The following is a 24254-nucleotide window of genomic DNA, read 5'->3' as shown; positions in this document are numbered from 1 at the left end:
GAGCCACCCAGGCAACCCTTAACTGATTGATGAATTTTAATATTTGCATCACACTTACTTGTTTCTGGGGGAGAGGGGTAGGATGAGAAGAGAGAAAGGGAAAAGGGTAGGGCATACCTGTTTTATGCCTGTCAGTTCCATGCAAAACTCAGAAAGAATCGGATGTTCCTGAGGCTGAACGTAAGTATGGAACTCAGATTCAATCTCTCCAGTTGATGTGCTCAGTAATACTGCTGGAAATTCAACTATATGAAAGAATCACCAATTGACACTGGAATGTATAATTGTTATATTAATGATGTAATCACTCTAAATTAAACATAATGTACCATCATACAGTATTGTATACATTATATACATAAATTATATATATATATATATATAGCTTATAGCATCATATACCATCGTTTCAGTAAAAGCATATTAAAATGACCTAAACAGTGTGATATAACAGTTATAATAAAACTATGCCAAAGAATAAGTCAGAATATTAAAATTTTGAGTATACCTACTTAAAACTCTTGAATACCACAATTAAATAAGAAGACCACACGGAAGTTGAAATGTACTCCTTTTTGCAAAGGTATTTTTTTCAGTTTCTATACAACTGAAATTTTGTATGGAATTCTAAAATTATTTTATATGATGATACATTTAGATATTAGGTTTTTGTTCTCTCCTTTGGTCAAGTCAGGTTTTATAGTAAACTACCAATTCATAAACTATCTGTTTTCTTTAAACTGTTGAAATGAAATATTACTCAGCCATCAAAAAGAATGAAATCTTGCCATTTGCCATGACATGGATGGAGAGAAGTCAGTCAGAGAAAGACAAATATATGATTTCACTCATAGGTGGAATGTAGAAACAAAATAGATAAACATATGGGAGAGGGGAGAAAAAAGAAAAAAACAGAGAGGGAAGCAAACCGTAAAAGACTCTTAAAAGATAGAGAACAAACTGAGGGTTGATGGAGGGAGGTGGGTGGGGGACGGGCTAGATGGATGATGGGTATTAAAAGAGCACTTGTTAGGATGAGCACTGGGTATTGTATGTAAGTGATGAATCACTGAATTCTACTCCTGAATCCAATATTTTACTGTATGTTAACTAACTAGAATTTAAATAAAAATTTGAAAAGAAAAATAAACTATTGACTGATTTTATTCTATAAACTTTATTTTTTTAAGTTTATTTATTATTTATTTTGAGGAAGACAGCACGCATGAGCAGGGGAGGGGAAGAGAGAAGGAAGAAGAGTATTCCAAAAAAGCTCTGCACTGCCAGTGCAGTGCTTGACATGGGCTTGAACCCATGAACTGAGATCATGATCTGAGCCAAAGTCAAGAGCCAGACACTTAATCAAGAGAGCCATCTAGGTACCCCTGTATCTATAAACTTTAAAGTGACTCCTCTAGGGCTAGCTTTGGTCATTAGCAGTCCAGACTTACTTATTTCTTGGCTCTGGTGGCGTTTCCCATCATTCCAACATGTTGATTCAAAATCAATGACAATTAAATAGTCAAACAACTGCTCTGAAAAACAAAGGATATCCTTATGCTTTACCGGCATTAAAAGTGCAAGGATACAACATGTAAAGAAATGAAGCACATTACTTACTGGATTTGCTTCTTCCTACATTTCCATTTGTTGGTGCAACTGACTTTCTTCTAATTAATCCAAGCTGCCTAAAAATGTAAAACAACCCAGTATGTTCAACAAACTCATTCACGCTCCTGTCTGAATATGCTAACAAACTAATGATATAACCCTCATTATTAATGTATCAATGTTAGAGGAAATTGAACTAGACTTTGAGAGCAAAAGACCTTGGTTCTTATACTGACTGTCACCCTCTTTTGATTTTAGTAGTCATTTTACCAGCATGAGCCTCAAAGTTCATATTTGCAAACTTAGACTAATTCTTTCTGCTCCCCTTATTTTACAGTAAATACTGAGGAACTTGAGTGATTGCAGAAGACGCATTGACAAACTTATTTTTGCCTTTGCATTTTTCATGCCCTTGCTATGCGCAAAGCACAGTTCTGAGGAGATTGGGCTGATCCAGTCTTCTAGGAGCTCAAAATATACCTGCGTAACGAAACTGGACATTCATGGTAAAAGACTGTAAGGTAATACTGGAGTCCACAGAAAGGGCTGGGCTTACTGAGATGTTAAGACAAACCACTATGACAACTGGTAGAGTTTAACCAGGCAGACACTTCCTGTTGTAGTTTTTAGTTTAAGAGGTGTGATGGGGGAAGAAAAAAAGAAGAAAAAGGAGGTGTGATGGAAGTGCAAGGAGCTGGGAATAATTGCTCATATTTATTTGATTGCTTACTAGATAGTAGGCACTGAACTCTGGTGATCTCAATCCTCAACAATGGTACGAGGTAGTCACTTTTGCTACCTCTACTTTATGGATAAGAAAACACTCGGTGATTTGCCAAAGAACACAGATTTGGTGTGTGAACCTAGGATCGTCCAACTCTGAAGCCCATGCTATCTTCTAATACATTATTACAGTACATCTAGAAATCGGAAATGTGCACAGCGTGACCGGGAATCAGGGAGAAGGCCACAATTAATTCACATTATGAATTAAACGTATCACGAGGAAGTGATGGGGTGAACCGCTTGACAGATACAGTGGGGGTTGTCTGAGACCTCGGAACGGCCTACCAGGCGCTGTCACCTTTAACCCGTTTCCCGAGGTCTAGAATGGGCAGACACGGGCTCAACGCCACACAGTCGCGAACCCGGTCCTTCCACCCTTGCGCAGAGGGCGGCCTGAGGCTCGAGACCGAGGTCCAGACAGAGATCTTTCAGTCCGGGCCAGAGAAGGCAGGCAGGTCGGAGACGCCGGGATACAGAGCATGAAGCCTGACACCGCGGATGCCCACTGCCTAGCCCTACCGCGGTCCCCAGCGCCGGACCAGGAGCCACCCCAAGCCCCCCAAACCCCTCGCGTACCGCGCCAACTTCTTGGTAGCCATTCTCCGCTCTCCTTTCTCCTCACAGCCCAACTGCCGGAAGTCGTCAGACTCCCCCTTCCGGTCCGTTCAAAAGCCTGGCGCGGTTGAGGCGGCAGCCGGGGCTGCGGTTCTATTTGCGACTGAGGCGGAGGTAGCTGCGACCTGTTTTCGCTTCCCGGCTTCTCTTCGGCATTTGCGGGGTTCGGGGGGGCGCGGGGAGTGGTTTGGCAGGGAAGGCTCTTGGCAGTAACTTTCCTCTCTTCCAACGGGCGGAGGCGCTGTTTGCGCCGTTGGGGAACCGTTTAGAATCTTGCCTCTGGAGCGGACGGTAAAACCGTTGGTCTCGGTGCTGTTTTCTCCTCCGTGGAACGGGGAGGATCGTTGGCAGCCTTGCTTTTAAGGGAGGTCTGGGAGGTCTCCGTACATGCAGGTGAAGAGAGGATTTGAGGGAGGCGGTAGGCTGTCGAAGCCCCAGCTGTTTCCCCGTTAGGAGGCGGCGTTTCTTCAGCTCTCGTGCATCTTTCTCCACAGACTCATGGAACCCCAGAGGGAGAGGGCCGGGAGGCACCTCAAGGGCAGGAAGAGGAGGCGAGGCCCGAACATGCTGGTCGGGGCGGCTGAGGCGATGAGAGCCCGTTGGGAACTGGAGGAGAGTCAGCCTGAGGCCAAGGTGAGCAACGGGGAGCCCGAGTGGGCGGTCCCGGGGCTGGAGCCTCCCCAGCCGCCTTCTGGGCCCCAAATCCTCCCTGGACACTGGTCGCCCTCACCCACCCATTAGGCTTTCTGTAAAATGGGAATGATAGTGGATTACCACCTGCCTCAGGGCTGATACTGGCGGTTTAAACCTAGTAAGGTGCCTGCGACCCTAAAAGAATGTTCACTCAACAAATACTTCACTCAACAATTTGCTCTGTGTACCAGAAATTGTTCTAGGTTTTGGGGGTATCCCAGTGCAGAAAACCAAAACTCCTGCGCTCGTACAATTTACATACCAGTAGGGACATAACAAAGCTGATGATCATCCCTGCCATTTATTGAGAGCCAGATATATGTGGCCCATCTCTTCAGTCATCAGATTTCTCTTGTCTGCCATATGCTGGGCACTGCCCTAGATACTTGGAGAATAAAGGTTCCTCCTTAGTTGTAGTGGAAAGACAAATAGAAGTTATATACAGGTTTCCTCCACTATCCAAAAGTAGAGCGTTCCTGTGAAATGTAAGCTGAAATGGTGTAAAGTGAAGAAGCATTTATTTATAAAAAAAAATTAAGCATTTTCATACCCCCTAAATAACTTCTGTTAAGCTTTCAGATATCTCAGGACAGATCTTGCTAACTAATACACAAAATAGAGATAAAGTGTAGATGCTCACAGACACAGATCAAAGCTATGGGGGCTTCTTGTTCAGTGTAGTCCTTGGAGAAGGAGCTTGGCTGTGCCAATTTAATTGCGAGGGGTGCCCGCTTCTGTAACTGGCTTGTGAAACATGCTGAAAGTAAAAGTGAAAACAGGTACAGTGATTATACAGGTCTTTTTTTTTAAGAGGGAAGTGGCAGAACACAAGGTTTCAGAAAGCTAGGGATACCTGTAGTATGTTAAAAGGGAATTAGTGCTATGAAAACATTTGTTAAAAACATCTATTAAAAAGAGATTCTTTGTTTTTTTCTTTTTTTGCCTATCAGATTGGCAGAACAACTTTTTAAGGGTTAATGTGGTGAGAAGTTTAAGGAAATAGACAATCTCATCACTTTTTATTTTGAAACACTCTCAAAGTTAAAAGTTGCAAGAACAGTACCAAAAACATCCCCAGCCAGCATTTGAAAGTAATTGCAAACAATGCTTATGATCACCACCCCCCATATTTTAGTATGTATTTCCTATAAACAGTCCTACGTAGCCACAATGCAACCATCCAAATTAGAAAATAACACGGATATATATACATTTACAGCACTATTCTGTATTTACCAAAAGTGATCCACATATAAGTGGATCCACACAATTTAAACCTGTGTGTAAAGGTGTGAAGGATCAACTGTAGGTTTTATTTTGATCAGGAACTTATCTGGAGAATTTATCCAGGTGTACAGGGAAGTTTAAAACGATGCTCATAATTTATTACAAAAAACAGTGTCCTCGATGATGAATTTTTTCACATAAATTTTAGGTGTTGAGGTAAATTTAGAGAATGGACTATTAAAATTTGTATTTGTTATATTTAACTGCTATGGAAAGATACAAATTTTTATTTTATTTATTTTTTTGGCTGGGGGGAGTTGGTTACCAAACAGAATGTATAGTATAATCCTTTAGGGGCAGTATAGTATAGAGATGAAGATTTTGGGCTTTGGAGCCTGTATTCCAGTGTTCGTTCTACCACTTACCCATTCCTTCATTTCTTTATGCAAAATGATGATAAAGTAGTAGCCACTTAAAAGACCTGTAAGAATTAAATGAGTTAATAGATGTGAAGTGCTCAGAACTGTTAAATGGCTAATTAATAGGTGCTCAACATTATCTTTAAAAACTCATGGGAACAATAGCAATAATAATGTCTGGTGTTTATTAAGTACTTATGATAATGTCAGTCTTACTATATTGCATTTGCACTACCTCGTTGGTCTTCCCAAAATCTCATGAGGTGGAATTATAATTACTCTGTAGATGAAGAAACTGAGTCTTATGTTAAGGTACTTGTCCTACATAGTAGAGCTTGGTATTTGAACTCAAGTAGTAGGAGTCTGGGACTTAAGCTCCTAACCAGTCTACTCTGCTGCCTCCCAAACCAAAATAAGAGTGGTAGGTAATTATCTCTGACTTCTGTAAGTACAGATGACTTTTATTTTCTTTTACCTATTGTCTTTATTTACCTTTCTCAGTTATCTGACTCTTTTCACAAGCATGAATTGCTTTAATAACCAAATATAAGTGCATAGCTATTTCAGGAGGGAGAAGCTTCAGTGAACTCCTTGTTTCCCCAGAATAATGTCAGACTCTTTACCGTAGACCACATTGAACTTCTATGATCTGGCTCCCTCTTCTGTATACTCTCAAATCTCCTCTGCTCTGCATCATGCCATCTTGGCTCCAGCCAAATAAAACTACATGTTTAGACACAATGTTCCCTCCTATCTGGCTGACAAAGTATTTCCAAGACTCAGCCCCAGTATTCTCATCTCCATGAAGCTATCCCCCAAACTCTCTAACCCCCAAGGCAGTTAGCCTTTTTTACTCCTATACTTTATAATAGCACTTACCCACATTGCATTGGAATCACCTATTTTTGCATTTCTTTTACTTCAGTAAAATGAACATGAGAGCATGAATCTTGTTTTATTCATCCTACTATCTCTAGTATGTAACCAAGTATCTATAATTAAGGTTCTGTATCAATGTTTCTTAAACACTGTATTAATAATGTCCTATCATAGGCTGTTGTTTTAGACCTTCATTTTCAATTAGACCCCTCATTTGCATATATGCTAAAGTAATCAGAAACTAGAATGTTTTAATAATTTGCTTTGCTTTATTGTTATTCCCAATAGTCATTTGTTATGCCCTGATTTATCTTTTCAGAAAGCCCACTTATCTACCATTTTATTTGCTGAAAACTGTGAAGTAACACATGAACAGTTATGTGAATTGCTGAAGTATGCAGTTCTGGGCAACTCCAATGTTTCTAAACCCAGGTATGAGATGAACTTAAATGACCCGAGGTTTCAAACTAGTGTCTACAGGGCCATATACTCTTAATTTACATTGTTTATTTGCCATACAGAATATCCTAAATTTTTCTTATACTAGTTGCCAATATTTAATTTGGGAATTCCTTTATTAAAATCCAGATACTTTATTCAAAAAACTCTTAAGATCTGGCAGCTGTCCCTGTATTCCCAAATGGCAACAATTTGTCAAATCTGAATAGGGGCATGTACTCTTTAGTGTCCTACCTGACCTGCTTCTCTTTTTTGCATTATCTGTCTGGCTGCTTATTGGTTTGCAACCTTCTTTGGAACTTTCTGGGTGAAAACTGAAACCAGTTCCCGTTACTTGGAGGGCAGGGAGAGACTAAAGAATGAGGCAGGCCATTTCAGGTTGGTAAGTGGCAGTTTTAATAATAAGCAAAGGGAACTTGCATATACAAAGCTGGTCTTGGGTAGGAGCAAAACAAATAGATCCCTACACCTACCTGCCAAATCCTATAAGTGTACATACAGGCCTTAACTGGATTCAGTCACATACACCATGCTGGTGTTTTCAACACCACATCACTATCTCAAGGCTGTGTCCTTGGAGCAGCTCCCAGGTCAGCTGCAGTCATGTCTTTTCAATGACCTTCCCCAGCACCACTATAGGTATTTTGGTTTATAACCCCCAGTGGAGACCCAATTGAAATAATATGATTAAATGTTAAGAATCCCAATCTTTTTTGTTCCCTTTATGTGAAGGGTGAAAGAGATTTTTTTCTGATATCTTCACTGCCATTGTTAAATATCTAATGAAAATTGCTTTTTATATATACCAATACAAATTGTTTCAAAACTTTTCAAAGTTTTTCAGAAATCTATCTGAGAGAGATTGGCTAGATACCTCAAAAGCCATCTTCTACATTAACGCATATTGCCGTTAGTCTGTCAATTTATCTAAAACTGGCTTTCTTGAGGTCAGTCATGTGATTACTTGCTTAGGAAGGACTGCAGAGCAACTTGGGATCTTGAGGATATGCCTTTGTAAAATTACCTTATTTCCAATTTAAAGCAAATCTTAATAGGATTTTGGATTTGAATGCAATAAATAATTATCTCATGAGATCTTTATTTGAATTCTGTGCATTAAAAGCTGTTCTTTACCAGGCAGTCAGTAAGTGATGATAAGCTCCATTAACTGTTGCTTGCTGCTTTTTTTCCACACTTTCCTTTTGTATGTCTGAACTGACTTGATGGTATCACTTTTAGCTGTTTTGGTTTGATTTTTCAGCAGTTGGTGCCAGCTTTTTCACCAAAACCAGCTGAACAACGTGGTGGTTTTTGTACTGCAGGGAATGAGCCAGCTCCACTTTTATAGGTTCTATATGGAGTTTGGATTTCTCCGAAAGGCATTCACACATGTAAGTTAAGAAAACTTTGTATTAAGGCCTGAATTGAGTCCTCTTATCCAGAGATTAGTGCACGTCTCTCAAACTATGCTCTTTGGCAACCTGATAAAAGAAACAGTAGAGGTTGTAGAAAGCAAAAAAGAGATCTCATGTTGAGATTAGGTTTGTCTCCAATTTTCTTTGATGATCTAGGCAAGACATTTATTACCAGATTACAATCTATATGTAGTCCCAGGTTGATATTATCCTATTTTATTTGGGTTACGATATTTTCAAAAATTATACAGTTTATGTAAAGTCTTATGTTTTTTGGCCTCTTGACAATATCACAAGATTGGACATCCTTAGAATAGTATGTGCAGCTGAATAGCAGCTGTTACCTCTAGAAGAGGCATGTGCTCTCCATTTTCCCATAGCCACCTCTATTCTTTATTGAACTGTTTCATCCATTTACCCTGAGGGATTGGACTTGGTGAGTACTAATTTAAATCCTTGAGCCTCTATTTTCTTTTTTATTTTCATTTATTAAACACTACATATGTGTTAGGACCTACATCAGTCATTCTGCATGCATTATCTTTAATTCTCACAGTAGTTCTGTGAGAGGTACAGGTGTCTTCTATAAATAAGGACACTGTGAGTGACTTGCTCAGGTTATAACTAGTAAGTGACGGAGCTGGAATTTCAGCCCAAGTGAGCCTAAGGTTGGAGCCCTCAAACTCTAAGCCTGGCTGTGTCATCTTTCCTACCTGGCAAGCTGTCCATTAACATAATAGATAGAAGTGCTTTGAAAAATATAGGGGACTTTCCTCTGTAATCAGAGAAGCAAAGAAAATTTGTGGAATGGGATGAATGTGGTCTTACTTCCTTTGTCACTTTTTTTTTTAATTACCTAGTCACTTTTACACATTAAGGAAACTTCTCATTTTGCAATACAAATAGTTAAGGTCTAGACCTTTCATAGCACTGAGTGGGGGCGCCTGGGTGGCTCAGTTGTTTGAGTGTCCCGACTCTTGGTTTCAGCTCAGGTCATGATCTCACCATCTGTGGGATGGAGCCCTGCTTCGGGCTCTGTGCTGACAGCGTGGAACCTGCTTGGGATCCTCTCTCTCCCTCTGTCTCTGCCCCTTCCCCTCCTCTGCTTGTGCAAGTACACACTGTCTTGAAATAAACATTAAAAAAATTTTTTAAAAAGTGCATGCCTAAATAAATAAATACATTGCTAGACATAGAATTAAGTAAAGCGCAAGTCTTTGACATTATCTTAACTGCTTTCAAGCATTTTTATAAAAACTTGTTAATGTATTTTCAGAAATTCCGCTTGCCTCCTCCATCATCTAATTTTCTAGCTGATATCATTGGACTGCAAAAGAAACAAACAACTGGGGATCTATCCAAGATGGTGGAAGGTATGGCTGTGACTCTGGTTTGATGATTTGCTCATTCTAAAAGATATTATGGAGAGGCACCTTGGTGGCTAAGTCGGTTAAGCATCTGACTGTTGGTTTTGGCTCAGTGACCTGATACTACGGTTTGCCAGTTTGAGCCCCCTGTTTGGCTCTGCAGTGGTGGTGCGGAGTCTGTTTGGGAGTCTCTCTGTCTCTCTCCTCCTTTCTTTTCCCCTCCCCAGCTCATACTGTCTCTCTCTCTCTCTCTCTCTCTCTCTCTCTCAAACTGTAAAAAAATTTAAATGTATTAAAAAAAATAAAAGATATTACGGCTATGCTTATAAGTAGGTTTGTCAATCAAGTTTATTCTTGCAAAAAACAAAGATCAATTCTAACTAAACAGAAAAACAATTTTTTTAAGGACAACATGGATCAGTACTTAGGGAGATTAGACAGCAGGAACCATAGGTAGCATTCATGCCTCAGAAACCATTTGGTTAGGTGAGATAAGTGAAGGCTGTCCCTGGATATCAATAACATTTGACTCTTACAGATTACTGTGAATAATTTTTAAACTATCAGTGGGTCTTTGTAGCCATGAGTATACAGATGGGAATGAAGATCTTGCCTTTGACTAATGTAAGGAACACCCATTAATACTATTCAGAGTGGGGGGCGCCTGGGTGGCTCAGTCGGTTAAGCGTCTGACTTCGGCTCAGGTCATGATCTCGCGGTTTGTGAGTTCGAGCCCCACATCGGGCTCTATGCTGACAGCTCGGAGCCTGGAGCCTCCTTCGGATTCTGTGTCTCCTTCTCTCTCTGCCCCTCCCCCACTTGTGCTCTGTCCCTGTCTATCAAAAATAAATAGATGTAAAAAAATAAAAAATAGGGGCGCCTGGGTGGCGCAGTCGGTTAAGCGTCCGACTTCAGCCAGGTCACGATCTCACGGTCCGTGAGTTCGAGCCCCGCGTCAGGCTCTGAGCTGATGGCTCGGAGCCTGGAACCTGTTTCCGATTCTGTGTCTTCCTCTCTCTCTGTCCCTCCCCCGTTCATGCTCTGTCTCTCTCTGTCCCAAAAATAAATAAACGTTGAAAAAAAAATTTTTTTTAATAAAATAAAAAAAAAAAAAAAAAAAAAAAACTCAGAGTGGGGAATAGGCAGGAGGTTTAGATGCTAGCTAATTGAAAGAGAAATATCCATGATGGCAGTAGTTTTCAAACATATGGGTTGTGTCCATGAGTAAGTTGTAGTTAACCTTCTGTTTTTGTGAGGGGAAGGAGGTAGATGATGGAATAGAACAGAACTTGCTAGAATTCATTGGACCTAGGTAAGTATTAATCAGTGATACTTTTGTGTGTGTGTTCAGCAATAATAATTGAATAGTTATACTGAGCTGACATGAAAAGGTGGTGAGGAGTTGCCAGTGGCTCCTTTCTATCTCCTCTAGGACTGTGTTTCCTATTATCCTCTGTCTCAAAGACCTCTGCTTCCTTCCTTTCCATTGTTCCCCTCTCCTTCCAATAAATGCCTGTATCTGACCTGCAGCTGTGTTTGATTTGATCTCCACTGTGTTTTAAACCTCTTTGAGTGGGGCTTCTGGGTGGCTCATTGAGTTAAGCATCCAACTTTTGGTTTCGGCTCAGGTCATGATTTCATAGTTTTGTGAGATTGAGCCCCTTCTTGGGCTCTGTGCCAATAGTATGGAGCCTGTTTGGGATTCTCTCCCTTGCTCTTTGCCCCTCCCCTGCTCATGCTCGCACTTTCTCTCAGAGCGTGTGCCCTCTCTCTCTCTCTCTCTCTTTCTCTCTCTCTCTCCCTCCCTCCCTCCCTCTCCCCCCCTCAAAATAGATAATTTTTTTTTAAAATATGAGAAATCTTAAAAAAATTTTTTTAAGTAATCATGGAGTAGTCATTATTAGATTCAAAGGTCATGTAAAGACTTAGTATTGCAAAAGAAATAATCAGGCAAAAGAGATTTGATGTGGCTGAAGAATATAATTGTTGGGGATAACTGGAGGATGATGAGTTGGAATAAGAGGAAGTAGTGGTGAGAGACAAGACAGAGAGGTAGGTTAAAGCTTTGTCCTGCAGGTTGTAAGTGTTATGCTAAGGACTTTGGATTTTATTCTGTAGGCTGTAAGAAGTTAGAGAGGTATGGTTAGTTCTTTGTTCTTTAAAGGATTTCATTTGCTTCCCATCCTAAATATCAAAGTCCCAAAGCATAGCCTGTAGCACTGTGATCGTCCTTCAATTCAGTCTTTCCTTAAAAATATTTATCTTCCCAATTGACCTATTACTCTTCTTTTGATAACTCCTGTATCTTTATCTCTGGGTCTGATGTCCGAGATTCTAGGCTTGCATTTTCAACCACCTGCTGGATGTTGCTACTTGGATATTTCCCAGTTCCCTCAATCATGAAATAGGTAAAAACATTTTTCTCATCCTTAAATTACAGGTTCCCATCTTCAAATAGCCTTTTCTGTTGGTACCGTTTTTTTCTAAGGTAACAGCCCTGAATTTTAGAATTACTTTTCTTTTGGCTCCTTATACTCAGTCTGCATGACTCATTTCTCATTTCTCTCTCTTCTCCATTTTCCCCATATCTTTGAGGTTGATCTTTCTTAAAGTTATGGTTGTGCCATTTCCCATCTTAGGAATTTGCTGTTACTCTCCATTATGTACTGAATTATGGACTAAAGCCCAATCTCTTGTGCCAGGCATTTGCACTGCTCTACAATTCATTTTTATATTCCTCTCAACTGTTTCCTACACTACTGTCCTATTTAAAGGATGCATTTAAACTAGAAAGCCACCAGGAAACCAGGTGCCCTTTCAAGGCATCTATCTTCTCTGCTTTCTCTTTTCTCATAACTGGTCAATTCTCTGTATTTCCTGGTTTGATTCTGGAAGCAAGCAATCTGATCAGCTTAGCCAGTTACCATTATCCCTTTTGAACATGTCTTGACAAGGAATATCAAGTTGCTGGTCTGCTTGTAGATATGTCACTCTAAAGCCAGGTTCCCACTCTCAGTCCAGTCAGTGACTACTCTTGCTTAAAGAACAGGCTGATGCTTGAGTAAGTGGCTAGGAGTGGAGTAGATTTAGGTAGAATGCGCTGTTAGGAGTGGCAAGCACTGTGATGGACAGGTGTAATACACCAACTATCTGAATTCTGCCTTTTCTTCAAGACTCAGCTAATCTTTTCCTCTGTTGAACCATCTCTGACCACCCCAACCATGTATTCTTCCTTTCATTTTTATAGCTTTTATTATTATAATTCATTTCAGACTTACATTCTCTTTGTTTTCCTATAACTATATCAGTACAAGCTCCTTTGAGTTGAAGCTGGGTCTTAATACATCTTTTGATCTTCACTATGCTTACCCTACACAAGGTTAAGAAATATGTCCTCTGAGGTCTCTTAAACACATATTCTGACAATGTGTATTTGTCCTTTTATTTTTTTTCAGGGTCTTTACCTTCTTCCAGTTCAAAAGTCAGCATCAGCCTGCAGAATGACCCTATTATTCAAAAATATGGCTCTAAGAAAGTGGGCTTAACCAGATGCCTTCTCACAAAGGAGGAAATGAAAACATTTCATTTTCCATTACAAGGTTGGTTTAGACTTAATCTGATGTTGGTAACAATGTAAAAATATTTAGTAGTTTATTTAAAAATTCTACTGTTGAGGGGTGCCTGGGTGGCTCAGTCGGTTAAGCGGCCGACTTTGGCTCAGGTCATGATCTCACGGTCAGTGAGTTCAAGCCCCGCGTTGGGCTCTGTGCTGACAGCTCAGAGCCTGGAGCCTGTTTCACATTCTGTGTCTCCCTCTCTCTGACCCTTCCCCGTTCATGCTCTGTCTCTGTCTCAAAAATAAATAAACGTTGGAATACTACGTGGCAATGAGAAAAAATGAAATATGGCCTTTTGTAGCAACGTGGATGGAACTGGAGAGTGTGATGCTAAGTGAAATAAGCCATACAGAGAAAGACAGATACCATATGGTTTCACTCTTACGTGGATCCTGAGAAACGTAACAGAAACCCATGGGGGAGGGGAAGGAAAAAAAAAAAAAAAAGAGGTTAGAGTGGGAGAGAGCCAAAGCATAAGAGACTGTTAAAAACTGAGAACAAACTGAGGGTTGATGGGGGGGGGGGGGGGAGGGAGGGGAGGGTGGGTGATGGGTATTGAGGAGGGCACCTTTTGGGACGAGCACTGGGTGTTGTATGGAAACCAATTTGACAGTAAATTTTATATATTAAAAAATAAAATAAAATAAAAAATAAATAAATAAATAAAATTCAGTGACTCTGATTAAAAATAAATAAATAAATAAATAAATAAACGTTAGAAAAAATTTTTTTTTAAATACTACTGTTGAAAGTTCCGGTTTTTTGGCTGCTTTCCAAATGACTTAGTCCATCTTCTATTAATAAGGAAACACTTTAAGTACAGTGTTTCCTAGAGTATAGGATGTGCAGTACATAAACATGACTTTAAATATCATTGAAATATTCTGTGAGAAAGTTACTCCTTTTTCATTTTTCTTTCATTCCTTCTTAGTATATTAAAAATAAGTCAATATGTTTTTAACACTTCTTTGATACTTCTAATTCTCCTCCCACTCCACCATACTCCATTTTCATTTTCGTCAGTGAAGGTCTGGGCTCAGAGCCTTGGTCAGTTATGTAACAGGAGTTTATGAAAAATGCTATAATTTTATTTTGTTACCTCTTAATCATAGCAGTGATGTTAAGTTTCCTTTAAAAACAAAAACAGCTCGGGGCGTCTGTGTGGCTCAGTCGGTTAAGTGTCCAACTTCGGCTCAGGTCATGATCTCACGGTTCGTGAGTTCAAGCCCCGTGTCAGGCTCTGTGCTGATAGCTCGGAGCCTGGAGCCAGCTTCTGTTTCTGTGTCTCCCTCTCTCTCTGCCCCTCCCCCATTTGTGCTCTGTCTCTCTCTGCCTTTCAAAAATGAATAAATGTTAAAAAAAAAAATTAAAAAAAAAAACAAAAACAGCTCTATTTAGATATAGAGTTAAACTACCATACAGTTCACCCATGTAACATACCATTCAATAGTTTAGTATATTTGCAGAGTTTTACAACCATCACCACAATCAATTTTAGGATACTTTCATCACCCCAAAAGAAACCCTGCACTATTATTTTTCACACAACACTACCTTAGCTCCTAGGCCTTCACTACTTTCTGTCTATACATTTATTGATTGTGGATATCTCCTATAAATGAAATTGAACAATATGTGGTCTTTTGTAACTGGCTTCTTTCACTTAGTTTTCAGGTTCACCCACATGGTAGCTTGTATCAGTACTTCCATTTCCTCTTCTTTTTTTTAATTTCTTTTTATTTTTAAATTTAATTTTAGTAAGATTAAATATAATTTAGTTTTGGGGGGTGCCTGGCTGGCTCAGGTGGAAGAGCATGTGACTCTTTTTTTCTTTTTTTTTTTTTTTTAACATATATTTATTTATATTGAGATAGAGCAGGTGCATGCATGTGCAAGCAGGGAAGGGGCAGAGAGGGAGGGAGGAAGAGAGAGACTCCCAAGCAGGCTCCACACTGTCAGCATAGAGCCTGATGCAGGGCTCAATCCCATGAACTGTGAGATCATGACCTGAGCCGAAATCAAGAGTTGAACGCTTAACTGACTGAGCTACCCAGGTGCCCCGAGCATGAGACTCTTGATCACAAGGTTGTGATTTCAACCCATTGAGTGTAGAGATTACATAAATATTAAAATTGTATATGTATATATGTGTATATGTACATATATGTGTGTGTATATTTATACACACGTATATATATGTAAAATATATACACATACACACATACATGTTCATATATATTATTTAGTTTTCAAATAATATGCATGGTACCATCCATATCTTGTAGTTTATCCTACTTATTATAACACTTATACTTTCATTTTTTTAAGATTTAAGAAGCAAGGGTGCTTGGGTGGCTCAGTTGGTTAAGCGTCTGACTCTTGATTTTGGCTCAGGTCAGGATCTCACAGTCATGAAATCAAGCCCTGAGTCGGGCTCTGTGCTGGGTGTGGAGCCTGCTTGAGATTCTCTTTCTCTCCCTCTGCTGCTACCCACTTGTGTGCATGTGCGCATGCTCTCTCTCTGTCTCTCAAAACAAAAAATTAAAAGATTTAACCAGCAATAATTTTATTTTTTTTGTTGAAGTATAGTTGACACACAATGTTACATTAGTTTGAGGTGTAGAACATAGTGATTAGGCAGCTCTGTAATTATGCTGTTCTCATTAAGTGTAGCTGCCATCTGCCACCTTCATTTATTTTCATTCAAATGATATTCTATATATGGATATACAACATGTTATCCATTCATTAGTTGATGGACATTTGGGTTCTTTCCACTTTTTGGCTCTTAGGAATAATGCTGCTATGAACATTCAGTACAAGTTTTTGTGTGGACATAATGTTTTCATTTTAGGAGAGTATATACCTAGGAGTAGAATTTCTGGGTCATATGGTAACTCTGTTTAACCTTTTGAAGAACTCTGAGGTTGTTTTCCAAAGCAGCTGCACTATTTTACGTTCCCTTCAGCAATGTATAAAGGTTCCAGTTTCAGGGTGCCTGGATGGCTCAGTAAATTAAGCGTCCAACTACGGCTTAAGTCATGATCTCGCGGCCCTGGAGTTTGAGCCCCATGTCGAGCTCTGTGCTAACAGCTCAGAGCTTGGAGCCAGCTTCAGATTCTGTGCCTTCCTCTCTCTGTGCCCCTCCCCCAGTTGCACTCTGTCTCTCTCTGAAAAATAAACAAACATTAAAAAACATTTAATAAAAAATAAAGGTTTTAGTTCCTGCACATCCATACCAAAAGTTGTTATTCTGTCTTTTTTATTATATCCATTATAGTGGTGTAAAGCAGTATCTCGTGATTTTGATTTATATTTCTCTGATGGCTGATGATATTGAACAGCTTTTCATATGCTATCTATAAAATGGAGTTAATAGTTCATATATCATGGATTGCCATGGGGATTAAATGAGTTAATGTACAGAAAAGTGCTTAGCATGGTGCCCGGCACATGATGCTTTTAAGAAGTTATTTTTTGTTATTATTGCTACTAATAAAATAGATAATATCTGGGCAGCAAGTATAAAGTCTCCCAAATTTGGGGATGCTTCTCTTTTCTGGTCTAGATCATATTTAATTATTTTAATTGTAACTAGTTGGAAATTTTAAGGTACCATGATACAGGAACTAGTCAGAGTCTCTCAGATTCCTCTGTTTCTTGTCATACAAGATCTAGGTATTTTTATTTTTTTAGCCTCTGTCTGAAGGTAGGAATCTTTGTTGGTTCAAACACTTTGGGGCCTCTTAGCTGAACATGCCTGGTTATTGATACCTGGTTAGGGTACACGATGGAGTGGGTGCCTTAAGCCTATAGCTCTGGGCCTCTGTAGAGAATTTTCACTCTATGATTCCAGAAAAATGCAGGCATCTCAGAGAAGTCTCAAGGGTAGAGTTCGGTGCATGGGTGCACATGATGAATGTCACTCTGCCTACAGTAAAATCCTTTTAGATCTCTAGTATGGTGGAATCTTATTGTTACTTTTTCTTTATTTAGGAAAGAAGGATGCCACATGCAATTATTGCATACTTTGTTTATCCTCCCTCAATGCCTAACATGAAAATGTCCATTGACTTTGGATTTAGCCAAATTTTAGTTAAAATCTCTGTTCTCATAAGAAGGAAAAATTGTCGGGGCGCCTGGGTGGCACAGTCGGTTAAGCGTCCGACTTCAGCCAGGTCACGATCTCGCGGTCCGTGAGTTCGAGCCCCGCGTCAGGCTCTGGGCTGATGGCTCGGAGCCTGGAGCCTGTTTCCGATTCTGTGTCTCCCTCTCTCTCTGCCCCTCCCCCGTTCATGCTCTGTCTCTCTCTGTCCCAAAAATAAATAAAAAACGTTGAAAAAAAAAAAATTAAAGAAGGAAAAATTGTTATTTGATAATTGCCAAGAAGTCCAGGCCCTAGTATCCCCTATAACAGCAGCCTGTATTTCCCCAGAATATAAAAAAATTAGTGGATGGAGAAAGACTAGAGGACACACGTTGTCTCTTTTTATATTTCGAGTGTCTAACATAGAGAAGGTGCCCAGCAAATACAGTATTTCAGTTTTCCCTGGGTGAATGAATCTGAGTGATGTTTACCATCTCTAGTTTTAAAGGCAAATATTTTATTTCTTTTCCTTCTAGGTTTTCCGGACTGTGAAAACTTTGTACCTACCAAATGTCATGGTTCTATAACAGACAACAGTCCTCTCTTTGGACTTAACTGTGAAATGGTAAGTACTACTTTTGATGTTTCAACTGGAGTGTTACAAACTAGAGTAGAAGATGATTTCTTGAGTCTAATGTACCAGTGAATCAGTCCATTTCATTCCAGTATTCAGTTTAAATAACTGAAAGTAGACACTTTTACTCACATTTTAGAAAACTTACATATATGCTCCAGGATGAAGAATAAATATCACTTAAGTTTTCTAACTAGTTGTTATGTTTAACCAGATCTCTATACATTACTAGAAGTTTACTCCTTCTGTCTTTTGAACAAGTATTTTGTTCCCCTAAGGACTGCCTCAGCTACCACTGGTTTGGCTTAGTGTTACACATTTAAGATCAGAAGTAGGATTTGTCTCAAGCTCCCTTTGTGTTTCACTTTGTCTAATTAGTAAGTCTCCTTTCAAAGACAGGGCATCCTCTCTCACTTAGTACTCAGGTAACAGTCTCTCATTTCTGAACAAAGTGGCCAAGAGCTAAAATTTTAGAGTCTCATATCAGGGTGTGTATATGCTGGCCTTGCCTGTTAATGGCTTTGTCAGCTTGGACAAATCCCTAACCTCTCTCAGTCTCAGCTTCTCTTTGAAGTGGGGATAATAACAGAGGTACCTCATTGGGTTATTATGAGGTGGTATGTATAGAATGCTTAGTATTGCATGAGATGATAATAGAGCATGCTAATTAAAATTACTAGTGCTATCCAGGGGCCCCTGGGTGGCTCAGTCAGTTGAGTGTCTGTCTTCAGCTCAGTCATGATCTCGTGGTTTGTAGGTTCGAGCCCCACATCAGGCTTTGTGCTGACAGCTCAGAGCCTGGAGCCTGCTTCGGATTCTATGTCTCCCTCTCTGTCTGCCCCTCCCCCGGTTGCGCTCTGTGTCTCTCTCAAAAATACATAAACGTTAAGAAATTTTTTTTTAAATTACTAGTGGTACTCAGCTAATACTGGAATGTAAAACACTCAATAAATGGTAAAATGATGGCTGATGTATTATTTCCATCCATCTTCCTTGAACACATCCTTTTCAGAGCAATTAAACTGAATCAGTTACCTTAGATGAAAGGTTCAGCAGTCTGCCCAGCTTTAATTTCATTCATTCTGGATTCTCTAGTTAGCAAAAGGCTGTGCCATTGTCATTGGGTCCCCAGTAGGTTATAGTCGACAGCAGTTGATGTAGTCTGAATAATGAGAGGAAGCAAGAGCTTCCACTGTTCAGCAGTCTGACTCTGGCCTGGTCTTTCAGTGCCTCACATCCAAGGGGAGGGAGCTAACACGCATCTCACTGGTTGCTGAAGGAGGCTGCTGTGTTATGGATGAACTTGTTAAACCTGACAACAAGGTTCTGGACTACCTTACCAGGTATTTTTCACCTTGCCTTCTGCTCTCCCTTGAACTGGCAGACTAGAGTGGAATGTGAAAACACGAATAGTTTGTAGTTTCTGTTTAGTTAGGTATTATCTACATCTATATTATGAAAGACAAAGCTGGGGTACCACAGGTATAAATTTTAATACTGAAATTGCACAATATCTGTATATAGCTCTTAACCCTTCTCGCTCTCTAATCTTCCTGTGACCTTAAGGAAGCACAATATTTTCCTTGTCTAGAGTCTCCGGTTGTAATCATGATCTAGCAACTGCCAAACAGCTGGAACTTTGCTGTCTAATAAGACCTCATGTGAAAAACCTGCAAATCATTATTTATCAAAGGATTTTAGAGCTTAAGCTGCCTTGACCTTGAAAACCAATACAAAACTAAGAAATTTGAAGCTCAAAAATTTTTGTCTGCCTTTTTAAGGATTATCATGCAATTTTAGAGTATACATTTTATCATGATTAGGCAAAAAAAGCTAGTAAAGCATTACTCTTTTTTGCCCATTGAAGTTGCATCTATAAATTGATGCTTACTTAGGCACAGAGAGGCCATGATAGTGATAAAGATTGTCCTATTAGGAGGCATGATAATTAGTATCATCAGTCATTTGTGGCAAAGATGTATGTATAAGTTTGTTTATCACAGTATTTCAAATATATGGGAACATATGATAGTAGAGGATTGATTAAAATATGTGAAATCCATATAATGGAATACTCTGTGACCATTTAAAAGGATGTGTTAAAATAGGTTAATTGATGTGAAAACTTGTTAATGATATATAGTAAATGATAAAATCATGTTATAAAGTAATATGCATTATGATTGAATTTTTATAAATGAAATATATACATGAATATATGTATCAAAAGTATGAAAGGATATTTACTAAAATGTAAAAAGTGATCTCTGGGTGGTAAGATTATTGGTCATTTTAAGTTTCCTCTTTGTTTATTTGTATTTTCAGCCTTTTTACAGTTAGCACATATTAATTTTTAAAAATACGCTTTTTGAAATGACTTTTCAAGGAGGAAACCTTATTAATATCCTGACCTGTCCATTTCTCTTTTTTCATTGAAAGCTTTTCAGGAATTACAAAGAAGATTCTTAACCCAGTGACAACCAAACTCAAAGATGTACAGAGACAGTTAAAAGCACTGCTTCCTCCTGATGCTGTGTTAGTGGGCCATTCATTAGGCTTGGATCTCAGAGCGCTAAAAGTGAGTATCTGATTTAGAACTTAGTTTTTCCAGTTTATATGCCTGTTCCACTCATCTCAAATCTAAAGTCTTGGGTTCTTCTGTCCCCCAGCCCAGTTGTTTTTTACTTTAGCATAGGATGCTACTCATTCTATTCTCTTTCCTCCTCAGATGATACATCCATATGTTATTGATACATCATTGCTTTATGTCAGAGAGCAGGGCAGAAGATTTAAGCTAAAGTTCTTAGCCAAAGCTATTTTGGGGTAGGTTGTTTGCATCTTATAATATTGTCCTGATAAGTTACATATAAGTTAACATATACTATCTTATTTAATACAAATGGCAAAATTGAGGATCTCTGCTCTTCTTCTTAGTCTGTAGACATTATTCCTTTCATTTCTTATGAATCCTGGGATGCTAATTCCAGAGAAGTATGACTAACAAATGGAAAAATCGTGGGAATACAAAAAGGGGTTTACATTCACAGCTGAGGTTTAATGGATAGATCGGGACAGGGAGGGGCAGAAAAGTTAATCAGAATTTGAAAACATAATGTTCCTATATTAAATGTACAAGCACATGTGTACAAAGATGTTCATTATAGTATGGTTTAAAATAGCCAAAAACCCTGCAAATATTCTGTAGTACTGGTTAAATAAATTACATTTATCTGTATTATTGAATACTTCATTATTGTTAAGAGAACGTGATGAATCTATATATGTGCTAGTAAGAAAAACTCTTAAGATATTACTGAGGATAAAATGGAGATGCAGAACAAGATCTGTATATCCCCAGATATCAATATGATATAGATTAGATTTAGATGTATCTATAGACACAAATATATATACTTTTTAAAGGTTTTTAAAAATGAATCAGAAAAGATGTATGGACCTATAAATACATATAGACACTTGCATGCAAATAAAACATTTCTGAAAGTTAACTTTAAAAAATGGTTACATCAAAATAATGAGACACGGGGTTGGCTGGGGCATGGTCAGAGATTTTATTGGGTAGCCTAATGTCCAGATAATATGCTTGCTGTAAACAGAGCCATTTCTGATTGTTGTATATCGTCAGTCCTCTCACTCCTGGTACTCTCATGGCACTTAGGAATAAAGGAATCTTGATTGTTATGATGAAATCTGATTATCAGATTGCTGAAATTTTACATATAACCAGAATATTTGAGGTAGCTGAAAGAACCTGTCGTTAAAAAATGGTCCCAGGTATGTCAATTTTATCTTGACTTTCCAGGAAGGATATACAGTGTCCAGATAGGCTTGGTCATGATGCCACAGAAGATGCTAGAACAACCCTTGAATTGGCTCGGTATTTCCTTAAGTATGGCCCAAGGAAGGTTAGTATCTTTGACCTGTGTGTTTACTTTTCTTAAAATTATGGGACTAGAATAGATAGTCACAGACTGCCATCCCCTGTTGTTACCTTTCTTTACAAAGATAGGAGTATAATTCAAGCTGAGCGTTCAGAATTAAGGCCTATATTACTAGCATAATGTAGTAGATAAGTATGTGGTCTCTGAAGTTGGACTTAATCTGTTTTTAAATATAGGATAGAGGCCCCTGGCTGTCTCATTCAGTAGAGCACATGACTCTTGATCTCAGGGTTGTGAGTTTGAGCCCCATGTTGAGTGTAGATATTACATAAAAATAAAATCTTAACGGGCACCTCAGTGGCTCAGTCTGTTAAGTGTCCGACTCTTGATGTCAGCTCAGGTCTTGATCTCAGGGTTGTAAGTTCAAGCCCTGCAATTGGGTCAGTTTCTTTGAACAACTTTAGTTTCTACACCTGTAAAATGGGAACACATTTCTCTAGTTTGTTGTTGGTGGTAAATGAAATATCTTTTATAAAGCTGTTAATATAGTGTCTTGAATATATTAAGCACCATAATGTGGTGTTGATCGTTGTATGTTGATAATTGTAATAATTAAAAAATCGACATAGGCCTTTGTTCCTTTGGGGTGAGAGGAGCTTACCATTTTTTCAGTAGCAATTCAGTGGGTGCTAAGTTAGAATAGCACATAAGGGAGACATTGAAGAAGACACAGTTTCTGACAGGCCGTATTACAATACATTCTAACCTATTAGATTGTCCCATTGCATATGTTCTATCATGACTGCACTATGAAATAAATTGTAGTCCATTTAGAGCCATGAACATCCAGAATAGTATTTTGTGTCACGGTGGTAGAAAGACATTCTAAAATATCTTATTGGACATATAAATAATAGTTTGTATCTCACTCTCTACATCACAACTCCCAAGTGGTCTCCCCTCTTTATGGAAGAATAATAAACTGATTTTGTATTAAACCAATAAAAGGTCTTTTTTGATGTTGCTGTAAAAGCCATTCTTTTATCATTTACAAAAGTTGCATGTTCATAAAGAAGTAAATTTTAAATGACTGACTCCATGGGGTCAGTGATGAGTCAAAATTGCCATCCCTTTTTACTTAGCCCTACTTGGCCCTTTTCTGTATTCATATAACAACACCAACAGCTGGTAACAGATTGCCATTCTTGGCTAAGCAGCCAGAAACAATCTGGTAACTATTGAAGCCAGCCTGGGTCTGTGGCAATGACAAAGCCACTGTCTGCAGAAGCAAAGAACACCACTTGAATGGGTTTTTCTTGGATGTTTTTTTTTTTTTTTTTTTTTGCTGTTTTGTTTTTTTAAACCTCAAATGCTTTGCAGGAAATTAGATGGTTTTTACTACTTTATTTTCTTAAAGATTGCAGAACTAAATCTGGAGGCACTAGCTAGTCACCAAGAATTACTAGCAGCAGGCCAAGGGCCAAGAAATACAGCAGAAGTAGTTCAGCAGTCAAACACAAGGTAATATTTTTCAGATCTAAACAAGAACAAAGAGTATATGGTTTCTGACATACAAAACTTGGAGTTTTTGTTTGTTAAGTCTATTGAAAAATGTTTACCAATAGTATGAGTAACATTCTTCCATCACAAAAACCATGGAGGGAAAAATACCACCATCCACCCTAAATAGCATCTATTATTATTATTTTCTAAATCTCGTGACTGCTATTAAAATAACTGTCTCACCAAAAAAAAAAAAAAAAAAAAAAAAGATACTGAAATGAACTAAGTAGCATTAGGGGAGATGATAGACTTGTGGGTATTTTGATTTCAACAATCACCGATAGCCTTGAGGTATTGCCCAGGTTAGAGGAAAACGAAAAACAGGTTCAGAAGGAGTTTGTCACCACACCATAATAAATGTATCAGATCCTTAGAGTATAACCTAAACATTGAGAATTTTTGTTTATCCTTCCTTCCCTTAAATATAGAGCACTACTGTCCAATATGATTTCTACAGTGATGGAATTGTTTTATATCTCTGCTGTCCAGTAAGGTCCACACAGTACAGTACATGTGATTAATGCAGTTGAGGAACTGAATTGTAAATTTATTTAATACTAATTAATTTTAAGTAAAATAGCCACATGTTGCTAGTGGCTCCCTTATTTGACAGTACAAGTATAGAGAAATAACTCTGAGGTTAGGGAAAATGGTGGTTCTTAATTTGATCTCTTCAACTTCTTTACAGTGTTTTAGAATGCTTGGACTTAATGGGTCAGAAACTCCTTTTCTTGACCCGGGAAGCAGAAACTAGTGAACTTTCTTCTTCCAGAAACTGTCAAACTATTAAGTGCCTTACAAATAAAGAGGTGAGTGACCTCCTTTCTCTTTGAAGGTTGTGTTCCGGTTGCCCCACAGGAGCAGGACTGTCAGCTGACAGTGTCTGCTTGCCTAGCCCACCTTCGGCATCGTACACCACTTTGTATTTCTGGTCTCCTTCTGGTTTATAGAGATGTTTATCTTAGTTTTTAACCTGACTG

The 24254-nt window shown here is 38.7% G+C and overlaps 2 protein-coding genes across 15 annotated transcripts in view; one reads left to right on the top strand and one right to left on the bottom strand.

Annotated features, from left to right (window-relative positions):
• ERI2 (ERI1 exoribonuclease family member 2) overlaps positions 1-3071 on the bottom strand; it is a 64333-nt gene extending 61262 nt beyond the window's left edge. For 8 of the 10 annotated variants that reach the window (XR_009256741.1, XR_009256742.1, XM_058711216.1 and 5 more), the window contains exons 1-4: positions 2974-3071; positions 1621-1688; positions 1452-1535; positions 118-245 (exon numbers count right to left, since the gene is read on the bottom strand). Coding sequence is in view for 8 of the 10 variants with exons in the window: in XM_058711216.1 (XP_058567199.1) it covers positions 118-245; positions 1452-1535; positions 1621-1688; positions 2974-2996 (303 nt within the window). In the remaining 2 variants the exon portion in view is untranslated. Of the gene's footprint in view, positions 1-117; positions 272-1451; positions 1536-1620; positions 1689-2973 lie in introns of all 10 variants that reach the window. The other 2 variants (XM_058711213.1, XM_058711212.1) reach the window with 2 other exon arrangements.
• The window catches only part of REXO5 (RNA exonuclease 5), a 39270-nt gene continuing 18033 nt past the window's right edge, over positions 3018-24254 (top strand). For 2 of the 5 annotated variants that reach the window (XM_058711210.1, XM_058711205.1), the window contains exons 1-12: positions 3387-3645; positions 6550-6662; positions 7951-8080; positions 9381-9477; positions 12927-13070; positions 17712-17800; positions 19037-19152; positions 20249-20387; positions 20538-20632; positions 21633-21735; positions 23129-23232; positions 23963-24083. In XM_058711210.1, the coding sequence (XP_058567193.1) occupies positions 3511-3645; positions 6550-6662; positions 7951-8080; positions 9381-9477; positions 12927-13070; positions 17712-17800; positions 19037-19152; positions 20249-20387; positions 20538-20632; positions 21633-21735; positions 23129-23232; positions 23963-24083 (1386 nt within the window). In that variant the 5' untranslated portion in view covers positions 3387-3510. The other 3 variants (XM_058711207.1, XM_058711208.1, XM_058711209.1) reach the window with 3 other exon arrangements.

This window comes from Neofelis nebulosa, chromosome 18 (genome assembly GCF_028018385.1).
Source record: "Neofelis nebulosa isolate mNeoNeb1 chromosome 18, mNeoNeb1.pri, whole genome shotgun sequence".
In the NCBI taxonomy this organism is placed as follows: domain Eukaryota; kingdom Metazoa; phylum Chordata; class Mammalia; order Carnivora; family Felidae; genus Neofelis; species Neofelis nebulosa.
Note: the sequence above shows the minus strand (reverse complement) of the source record. Positions and strands in the feature narration are given on the sequence as shown.